Genomic DNA, 11279 nt, shown 5'->3' with positions numbered 1-11279 from the left:
GTACTAGAGTTTCCTATCTTTTTCTTCTACTTCATTAGGTACTATTAGTCTAGGTGTTGCTTAATACTATACCTTATCGATCCTTTCTTCCCGAAAGATTATATAATATTCTAGGAACGAGTCAAATAGATCGTCTTCTACGGGTGTCTACGTTTCATAATATAGCGTTCTATCTATTCGTTCCTTAAATAATAGTGGCGTTGTTTCCGTTCGTCCTTCTATATAATCCGTTCGTCGGCTTAGGGCGTCTGCTTATACGTTCTCTTTACCCTTCTTATAGTAGATCTCAAAATTGAATTCTATAAGGAATTCTACCTATTATATTTGTTATCTATTAAGCTCCTTCGTTATTATAAAGTATCGTAAGTTCTTATAATCTATATATACTTGTACTAGTTTAATTATGCTACTAAGGTATAGTCGCTATTCCTTAAAAGCTTTAATAATTATAAGTAGTTCCTTGTCATAGATCGGATAATTAAGATATAGTCTATCGAGCTTCTTTGAAAAGAAGGCTATAGGATGTAGCTTCCCTTGTTTATCTTGTTATCCTAATTATCCTCTGATAGCGTAGTCTGAAGCGTCCGTTTCTACCTTAAATAGCTTCTTAGGGTCTAGTAGTACTAGTATTAGATCTTTAGTAATGGCGTTAAAGATTTACGTAAATGCTTACTTGTGCTATTCTTCCCATTGGAATTTAGCGTTCTTCTTGATAAGTTCGTATAAAGGTTATACAATCGCTCTAAAGTTCCTAATAAACATTTAGTAGAAGTTTGTAAACCCGATGAAACTTCGTACTTCTGTAACTGACGTCGGTCGTAGCTAATCCTTAATAGCTTCGACCTTTAAAGGTTCTATCCGGATTTATCCTAGGGATATTTTGTATCCTAAAAACACCGTCTTCCTAACGTAGAATTCGCTCTTTTCCTTGTTAACTAATAGCTTATACGTATATAATATGTCTAGTATTACTTTTATATACTTTTGGTGTTCGTCTATCGTTTTAGAGAAGATAAGTATGTCGTCGAGATAATATACCGTAAATTTGTCGAGAAAGGGTCGGATAGCTTAATCAATTAGGGCTTAGAACGTTGCTAGCACGTTTATAAGTCCAAATAGCATGACAAGGTACTTGTAATGGCTATAGGGTGTCCTAAAGGCCGTTTTCTACTTATTACCTTCTTTGATCTATATATAGTTATAGGCTAATAGCAAGTCAAGATATATAAAATATTAGGCTCTTGTTAACTAATCTCGGAGCTATAAGATTAATAGTAACGGGTATCGGTTTTTTACAATCTATTTATTAAGTTACTAATAGTCAACGTATAATTATAGCTTTCTATCTTTCTTAGGTATAAATAGGATTAGGTAGCCTACTAGTAATATCAACAGGTAGATATATCCTCTTCGAAGGTTCTCCTCTAAATATTGCTTAAGTTCTTCGTTCTATGTCTAGCTCGTATAGTAAATCTTAAAGAACTTTAGTCGTATTCCTTTCTTAAGCTTGATCTCGTGATCCTATAGGCCGTGCTCTAGTAACCCTTCTAGATGCTTTGGTTCGAATGCTAGGTGTCCTTTATATTCCTCTAGTACTTTCCTAGTCTCGTCTCGTTTCTCAGTTTTCTAATAGTATATAAACTTGGTTCTGTCTATAGCGATACTAGCGATTTCTCCTGTCTTAACCTATTACTCTAGTTATAGTGCTCCATATTCATTAACAGAGAGAACAGCTATCGGCGGTTTAGCTCGTTCCTCTTATCGTAACGTTAGTATCATTATACCGCTTCTTCTAGAGTCTGTAGTAATCTGCCTACCACTGTTTGTCTCTTATGGTAGATCTATAGGATATGCCTTCCTCTAAGCATCGTCTGCTCATAATCCTTGTATGCTCCCTATCTTACTAGTCAAATACGACTCTATTTGGGATTATAGGTAGCTACTATTCTTCTAGCTAATGTCTAGGTTATAATCTTTATACTATAGTAATCCTAATATTATATCTTTATCGTTACCTATATCTATAATACTAAATATAACTACTATAGTTTTCCCTACTATAGTAATGTCAATTGGTTCGGTCTCCCTATATACCTATTATGTCGGAAATAGCCCTTTGACTATACTATGCTCCCACTTTATTCTCTAGGGTATCTATAGCTAATTTATAAGCGTCGGCGAAATCAGGTTTATCTCTGCTCTACTATCTACTAGTACAAGCATTTCGTACTATCTCTATTATGCTATTATCTATAATCGCTTGTCTTGCCGCCATCGTCTAAAGATTACGGCGATTTCCTATATTTCTGCTAGGAGGTCTCGATATAGTGGTTTCTTACGCTAGTTCTTCCTATACTACGCTACTACTTACCATTATACGGGCGTTAATGGTTTTTAGGCCCCTCAAAGGGCCCTGACCTGTTTCCTAGGTCAGTGCTAACCTCTTCGGTTATTTAGCTAATAGCGGCTTCGTTAATTGTGCTTATTTCTATAAGCTACTAAGTGCCTATAGCTTCCTACCATTAGGTCTATTCTACTTTTTATTATACGTGCTATAGCTTTATCTAAAGCTCCTAGATCTATGATTTCTTTTTATCTACGTGGTAGAAGCAGTCATTACTCTAGCATGAGTCCTATATATCTCGTCCTATTCTATAGTACTTAGGCTAGGCTCGTTTTGGTACTACTGTAATGCCTTCTAGATCGTAGGCTTTGATCTTCTAGAGCAATTTAGCCGCTCTATTTCTTATATTATAGACCTATTCTATAGGGCAGAGGCTCCTATCCTTATTTCCTTATTAGGTTAGCTAGTGATTGTTTTCGAATTTGTTATAAAAGTGGTATCGGCATTTATATAATATACACTAGAACTAGGGCACTTGTATATATGCCTTATATTATAGGTATAGTTACATAGCGTTGCCTAGAAGGTATTAGAATTCTTTTCTAAATCCTTCTTACTATATATAGACCATAAGTACTCTAATGCTAAGGTAGGAGTGTTTCTTCTAATAGCTTTCCTATATACGCTTATCCTTTCTATAGTTCGCACGTATAAACTAGTACTTAGGGTTCCGTACGTTATAGCTAAGTTGCTAATCGTCAAAATACTTGGTATAGCTATTAGGCCTATTATATATTATAGGCTGTTCCCCTCTAATAGTTTCTACAATACGTTAGAGTTCCCTTATCTTGTCCCTTATCTTATTGCTCTACTAGGCAAGTCGAATTAAGTATTTATCCCGTTCACGTAGTTCCGTATTAAGCTAGAAAACTTTGTTATAATACTATTCGATTCGTTCCTAGAGGAATAGAACATTAGGTCTAGGTCTTTTGATTCCTTAGGTATCGGTCGTCTACAATCTATCCTACCTCTATATAACTATAAAACCCTATTGCCTTAGGGCTAGGAGAATCGAAATTAGTAGTATATACTCTCTTGCCGTATCCCATTTGGCAAGACCTATCTCTAGGTCTACTATAACTAGTTCAGAGTTCGGTGCTTGTTCGTCTTTACTGTTGCTATTATGTCCGAGACTGTCTGTATCGCTATCTCTGTCTTTATAGCTCGTAGCTATTACTTTGATGACGTCCTTAGTAGTTTTGTCGATAGCCGTAATTTCCTTTCTAGGGATTGCTTTTTACTTTTTCTTTAGGCTTTAATATTCTTATTTATAGTGTCCTTTCTTTCTATAGTTATAATAGGTAACATTAGACTTGTCTTTAGCTATCTTTTTCTTGTCCTGCTTTTATATTATATCTATATCTATAGCTCTAGGATATATCCTATATAAGGTACTAATATATATTTACTTTTTCTTATCGTTAGCCTTAACTATAGTTCTGTTTATTTAACCTTGTTTCTATTACTCTTATATATAGAGTCGATTATTGATTCTAATAGTCTATATAATATATTTATCTAGGGTCTTAGGCTAGTTATACCTATATAGCTTATCTTTGACCTTTTTCTTTAAGCTATTATAAAATAGTTATATTAATACCTTATCGTTAAGCTAAGACTTAAATATATCCTATTTAAACTATATAATATAAAAGGCTACTAACTTAGTCTATTAAAGGCTAGCAAGTCTTTCTTATATATAAATCTTCTTATCTTTGTCGCTAAAAACCTTCTAAAGCTCTTCTTTAAAATGGTCGTAAGATCGAAAAACTACCTATATAAACGCGTCTTAGTCATCTTTATCTTCCTTAGTAAGATAGTCATTCTATATAAGCTTAAACTATCTAAGTACCTTATCCTCTAGTCTTGTAGCTATATAGAGGACTTTAGCTTTATCGTCCGGAAACTTGTCATTATTAAGCCAGAAGTAAGATCAAAGGTTTGTTAGGAATCCTACAAGATCTTCCTTAGTTCCTCTATATTTGCTAGGTAGTTTGATCTTGATACGGCTCGCTTTAGCGCCTTTAAGTACCTTGATTTTGGTATAGGCCTTATTAACTAGCTTCTACAAGTGCTTCTCACCGTTTTCGAGTTCCTTGATCTAAGCTTAAGCAACCTTATCTCTCTAGTCCAACTCCTAGATCCGCTACTAGAGTTAACCAAGCTAGGCAAGTAGCTATTCGGCCATAATATTAGTAGCTATGTCGATATCGAGGTCAAAATCACCTTTGTCCTAAACTATGATAGAACAAAGGGAGTAATAGCAACGTATAACAAACCTAACTCAGACTTCTTCTAAAAGGGTTCAGACGAAGGTAGGTTAAATGGGATAAACGTGTAAGTCGTCTAAGGGATTTGGTAAAGCCAAAGGGTTTATAACAATACTAGAGTTATCTCTTATAATGGTTAGTAATGCTTAGTATAAGTACTTATGATTGTAGGTTGTAGTTGTTATCACTAGTGAACTCCTAGAGTCTACTATAACGAGTGACTATCTACATATATATATAATCCTGGGATCACTCTTTATCTAGTGATCCTTTGTCGTCTGGATTACGGCTGCGATAGTGATCCTATAGCGTATGGATCACTTTGCTAAGCGTGATCCTTTCCTGATTGGTCCGTTCGTGCCTACTATTCTATTGGCTTGTCGGGGAAGGCGGCTTAGGCGGTGTCCTGCATGTATATTTCCGTGACAATAAGGGCCCTTATAGGGACCTAGGAGGCCCCTAGACCTGCCTTAGTCTATAAGAGTGGTTAGTCGAGTTTAGCTTCGAAGTTAGCTAGCCTCTTGTTAAGATAGAGGTTAAGGGGTGGTACCTAGGCTTCTATTTCGAGGCACCGGATAGGGGTAGCCTTATAGGCCCTGGTAACTACTTGAAGGGCCCTGTATTAGGCCTTTGATAGTTCCCTGGCAGGGCCTTCCGGCTTACCCCCTGGCTTGGTAGGCTTATAGAAGTTCAAGGCCCTGTAAGCTAGGGCGCTGCGGATACACTTAGTATAGACCTCGTAGGCCTGTAGGAGGCCGGGGCCCTAGGTCTTTGTAGCAAGCCTAGTTAGGGCAAACTCCTAGGTTTCTAGCTTCTTAGCTACCTTTACATAGTAAGGGCCCTACTATAGCCTCTAGTCTAGCTAGACCCTAAGGAATCTAGCCGACTTCGACGGGGCTATAGTAATAGTACCCCCTCTAGGCCGTAGGAGCTCTAGCGGTCGCGACTACTATTTCCGGCCCCTATTAAAGTGGATGAGCTCGTACTTTTCCAGGGCAAAAGCTATACCCTAGGTCCTCGCCTACTAAAGGCAGGCCTTCTAGGCCCTCTATAGCTAACCGTTATAGGCCTCCTCGGCCCTCCTAAAGGCTAGGAGGTTAGTATCGTCAGCAAAGCCTATTAAACTGACCGCGGGGCTGGCCCGACGGATGGCCTAGTAAAGGGAGGCTATATAGAGGATAAATAGTATAGGGGAGAGGGGTAACCCCTATAGGATCCTAGCCCTTACTACTATATCCTCCGTTTCCTGGCTATCAAAGTAAAGGATAGCTACCTTATCCTATAGCCACTCCCTGACCTAGATCACTAACCACTTTAGAAAGCCCTGGCTCCGTAAAGTGGCTAGTAGCCGGGTATAGTTAACGGTGTCGAAAGCCCCTGAGATATCGAGCTATAGAATGGAGGTAGCCGCCTTGTACCTCCAGGCCTCCTAGACCTAAGCCGTAATAAGCCGGATGGCTAGTTCTGTAGACCTATGTTCCCGGTTGCCCATCTGTTTAGCCGGTAGAAGCCTATAGGCCTCTGTAACGGCCGTTACCTTCTAGGCAACTATAGCCTCTAGCACCTTGCCTATTATTAGTAGGAGCGCTATAGGCCTATAGCCACCCGGGGTAAAGTAGGCCTATAGGGGTTTGCCGGGTTTATAGAGGACTACTATCTTAGCCCTTTTAAACCAGGCTAGGAAACAGCCGAGCCGTAGGCTTTCCGAGGCTAGTATAGCTAGTATCTAGTAGAGTGGCCGCCTACAGGCCTTTAGTAGACCTATAGGGAGGAGGTCCTCCCCCGGGGCCTTCCACGGGGCTGCCCTAGCTAGTACTACCCTGACTTCGCCTACCGTGACCCCCTAGCTCATTTTGAACTTCGGCTCCCAGTGGTCGTTCAGATCCGGGTCGTCGATATCTGCCAGGTCCGCTTCCGGGTTCGGAAAGAACTTATCGGCCAGTGCTTTAGCCTTCTGTTGGTGGGTTGTAAGCCCTCCTTTGAAGGCCGGGAGCTTTGGAGGGTTGACCGGTAAGTGGCTTTATAGCCTTGCCTAGCTACTACAAAATAGGCATCTAGGATAAAGCTATTCCGATAGAACCTATAGGCCTATAGATAGGCCTGCCAAAGGGGAGAGTAAGTTATTACAAACGTAAGCCGACCTGTGCCTATAGCCGGGCTATAGCGGCTAGAGGGCCTATGCCTAGGCACTAATAGGTATAACCCTACTATAATAGGCATGATCAGGGTATAGCCGGGAAAAGGGGATAGCCGATCTATAATATAAGATGTATCTATTAGCCTATGGATCTAAAAGGGAGGTTTTCCTCCCTAAGGATTAGTTTTATAACTACAATTCGAAAGGGATACGAATAGGTAGCCTGCCAGCCCTAGAACAATTGACTCCCCCTAACCCTACGACCGGTACAAACCTGCTTAAAAGAGCCTTTGTAATAGTACTACCTCCCTTGACAACTAGCCTAGTGGCAGGCCACCCTAATAATAATATTCTAAAAGTGTTTTTATATTAGTAAACTAAAAAGCTTAAGATACTACTTTTAAATATAGTTAATACCTTTTTTTATATATACCCATTACTTATTATTAGGAATTATTATAAGATATCTAATACTTATACTAGATAATACTTTCTCCTTAATTTAGTCTATTATAATATATTGATTTAGTAGAAAAGACTAGTCTTTTCGAATCCTATTATAATATTTTAGCGTTTAAAACTAGTATCTTAGATTTCCTAGAATTCTTTAATAAAGTCTGCCTAGGTAAATATAAGATCATTATTTTAAACTACCTACTAGAGATATTATTAATATACTTCCTTAAGATAGCGAAAGACCCTTATATCTATTAGCTAGATAAAGTATATTAAATAGGGAAGGAGGAAGATAATAATAATATCGAATAAGAGGTAATATTCATAAAGCTTAAGGTTATAATATCTTATAAAGTTATTTAGGATAAGTAATTAATATATATATTCTTCTAATAATATAGATATATGGACTAAATCTTTAGGGGTAACGTTATCTAAGTTAATAAAGTATATATTAAGAGTAAGACTAAAGTTATAATAGTTATAACTAAACTATTTCTTAAAGCTTATACTATATTATTAGAACTTAATATAGATAGTAAAGGAATATTTATTAAAATATTATATCTAATCTATTATAATCTTAGCATTATTAAACGCTATCTCTAATTTATGGAATTATATCTCCTTATTAAGACCTTTAATATCCTAATCTTTTAATAGCTACTATTTAAAGATATAAAATACTAGAATAGTATTACTAATAGTATTTCTAATACTAATTATATTTATTAACTTTTAATTATAAAGGTCTAGAATCTCTAGCTAATAAAATACTATAGTAAGCATTCTATATTAGTATCTAAAGGAAGGAACTAACCTTCTTCTTCTTATCTATTTTAACTATTAAGATTTTAAACTATCTATTTAATATTATAAATATATATCTAGTTTTATCTATATTCTAATAGCTAGATATAGTAATCTTAAAGCTTTTAATAATATCTTTAAGCTTATTAAAGAATATCTCTAGTTCTTCTACCTACTACTTAGCTAAGAGTTAGTTTACTTTAACTAGTTTAAAGAATATTAGCTAAAACTATAGATAATCCTATTTCTAATATAACTACTAGTACTTATTAATAGGAAGGTAGGAAGGATTATAACATACCTATAAATAGTTAATAGTATCTTAAAGAAGATCTTTAGTAGTAAGAGAACTAGATTCGATAAGCTAGTATATATATCCTTTAAAGGCTAAATCTTCGTCATTTCGAAGCGACTAAGGTCTTCTAACTATATTACTACTAGTAGCTAGAAGTCTAGTATCCTTTAAAGACTTTAAGTACTAGCTAACCTAGGTCTTTCTAATCTTAAATAGCTAAACTATATACTAAATACTAGGTTACTTTCTATAGGGTAAATAGCTAGTTTAGTAGCAAGCTTAAGCAGCAAGGAGCCATTTAACGGCCTATATATTAGCTAGTTCCTAGATTTAGTTAGTCAGAGGTATCGTATATAGGAGAGTAGGTTTAACTAGGCTTGTAGTAGTAGTTATATCTTTGAGTATAGGGAGTTGGCTGGTAAAATTGGACACGGATTTAGACGCGTACCTGTCCGGCCATATTGGCATGTCCGGAGGTTTTGGCCCCACCTGTCGGGAGACAGGTGGTAGTCCTGAACTAATTAGTCAGCAACTAACCACCGGGTATAATTATTTTGCGGCAATTCCTGCCGTGACATCACGACCCCCCGCCGTCAAGTGACTTCGAGTTCGAGCCAACGCGGGGTCCCCTAGACTTTTGAAAGGGTCCAGGGCTGGGCAGAATCTGCCATGACATCATAGGCGAATTGTGTAATTACTCAACCCCTCCTCTAACCGTACTAGAGCACCTTATCCAAGACACATGAGTAATTAGCACTTGCAAGAACAGGTAATTAAAAGTTATTAGATATAACAAGGGAGGTCGATGTGCGTGTACGCAGTATTTTAGGTCCCTTCTACTATATCTCGCTTCGAAAGAAATCACGTCACGAGTCCACTACATCCGGCTAATTAGACGCGACAAACACATCTGGGTCTCACAAAACAAGCCTCGACCGCAACGGGTTGCAACCAACTTTCAATTCCAACGCACGAATCATGTCAGACCTCTTCGAGGCGATCAAGGACGCCCTCAACCCCAAGCGGCGCGAGCAGGCGACGGTCGAGACCTATGACCCCCACACGCGCGGCCCCTATCCGGATCGTCCTCCGGCCGGAGGCAGCCAGGCCCAGCCCGAGTCCCAGGCCCAGCCCCGAGCGGCATCGGCAGCCCAGCGGGAGGAAGCCCAGGACGCCGGCCGCGTGGAGCGATGCGACCTGAGCGGTGGCGGCGGCAACAGCGGTAGCACGGCGGCCGGAGAAGAATCGTCTGGCCAGGGTGCCAAGCCGGCCAGCGGCACCTACGGCCCGCACAAGTCGCGAGTCGCTAACGCCCTCGACCCCCGCGTCGACTCGGACCGGGACGGGACCGCGAGCCACGGGGTCGGCGGCTACGGCGGCGCTGCGGCGAAACCCCTGCACACCGAGGGCTCCAACTACGGGTTATCTTAAAAAAGGCGGAGGTGGCGGAAGTGGGAATTGTGACCGGGTTCAATCCACTCGGTCAGGCATGGGTCTGGGATCGGAGTTCTGGTGCCAGGGTATTATTGCCTTCTTTTATCAACAAAAGTCACATTGGGGAAGGGAGGCTTGAAGGGAACCCGGCTTGGTAACATCGCTTGGCGCACACGGTCCTCCAACACCATGGCTAGGGGCTTCCTTCCAAGGCCGCAAATTCTCCCTAATTAAGCCTGCCAGCTCCTTATGATTTTATGCCACGGGGGATTAAACCATCTCTCTCGGGCCATAACCGAGTTTCTATTCTCCTCAATTGAAACTATACCAATCTCTGTTCATAGGATCCCTCCTTGCTTCATTTCCGTCACACCCTACATCCAGCGGTGCTCGACACGGATGCACATACGTCCGTACATACATCATTACCCAAGCCGCTAGTCACGGTGTGCTCGAAGCGGTAGAGATTGTGATCCTGGCGCTAAGGGTGATATTGTCTAGACTCCGCCACAAGCCATGGGACCGCTCTGAAAAGCCCGCTTTCCTCGGCACTCTGTCGTTCGCAAACTGGGCTTGCGCGAGCGCCACGGGAACTCGGCGAACTGGCAGGCCGACCCATCTCAGCGACTCCTGTAGTCGCGTTACAGCACCTAATTAAACCCCAGTGTGTTCACCTTTCACCTTTCAGTGCGCAGCCTGTCCTTGAAATCAGGATTTGCCCACTCATTGTCGAGACCATGCGCATCTCCCTGGCTCGCTCATTCCGTGTGTCTACGAAGTGAAGTCTCAAAGCAGCATTCATACCGTAGGGAACTTGACATCGATCCGGTCAAAGTATAAATAACAGCTTGTTAGAACCCAATTCAGCTCCTCCGCTGGGCGGGCCCCCGCAAACTCATTACCACCAACAGACACCACCGCTCTCCAATCTCCGGGAGCATCGACCCAGTTGATTGCTCCCTGCTCCCGGCAGCCTGGTGGTCCTACGGTGGGGAGGAAGACCCGAGTCGTGTACTGCGGCTGGCCGAGAGTCCCGCCGCATGTGGTTTTGAGACGGGTCTCCGGCTGTGGGTGAACGTCGTGCGTGATGGCCGGCTCAAGGCCCTGGCTTAAGACCACGCGAGTGGTGAGCAGCGGCTGGCGAGCACGGCCCTGGGAAGAAACGAGGGATGCAATCTCTACGACTACGATGGAAGCGCCCGGCAGTGGGCCGACGAGAGAGTGGTGGGTAACAGTGCATTTCATGGCGTGGCATCTGTGGAAGAGTGGCAGTTTGAGGGGGGAGGAGAGGGGGAGGCGGGGCGCCGTGATAACGAGCGCCTAATTACTGACTGCACTGCCCGGACGCGGTTCTCAACCGACTGGAACACTATCAGTATCACGGCACGCCGGGGAGTGACTAGGCTGATCTCGCAGGGGCCCTTGAAGCCTCTATTGCGAGACCCTTTCCGTCAAACCCGCCATCGAATCAGC

At 41.2% G+C, this 11279-nt stretch overlaps 2 protein-coding genes across 2 annotated transcripts; one reads left to right on the top strand and one right to left on the bottom strand.

Annotated features, from left to right (window-relative positions):
* Window positions 1–9234: 9234 nt before the first annotated feature.
* MYCTH_2314369 (uncharacterized protein) lies at window positions 9235–10151 on the top strand. The gene has a single exon (XM_003660939.1). The coding sequence runs from the start codon at window positions 9351–9353 to the stop codon at window positions 9801–9803; it is 453 nt and encodes a 150-aa protein (XP_003660987.1). The 5' UTR covers window positions 9235–9350; the 3' UTR covers window positions 9804–10151.
* A 96-nt stretch (window positions 10152–10247) lies between these two features.
* On the bottom strand, window positions 10248–11051 carry MYCTH_89278 (uncharacterized protein; the record flags this gene model as incomplete). Its single annotated transcript, XM_003660938.1, has 2 exons — window positions 10248–10436; window positions 10611–11051. The coding sequence occupies 2 exons, from the start codon at window positions 11049–11051 to the stop codon at window positions 10248–10250; spliced, it is 630 nt and encodes a 209-aa protein (XP_003660986.1).
* Window positions 11052–11279: the final 228 nt, after the last annotated feature.

The sequence above is a fragment of the Thermothelomyces thermophilus genome, chromosome 1 (assembly GCF_000226095.1).
Source record: "Thermothelomyces thermophilus ATCC 42464 chromosome 1, complete sequence".
NCBI classification, from domain to species: Eukaryota; Fungi; Ascomycota; class Sordariomycetes; order Sordariales; family Chaetomiaceae; genus Thermothelomyces; species Thermothelomyces thermophilus.
The sequence above is the reverse complement of the archived record's forward strand: the minus strand, read 5'-3'. Positions and strand labels throughout refer to the sequence as shown.

Bases quoted from the DNA above. Each gene is read 5' to 3' on its own strand.
- MYCTH_2314369 (XM_003660939.1), top strand. From the start codon at position 9,351: ATGTCAGACCTCTTCGAGGCGATCAAGGACGCCCTCAACCCCAAGCGG.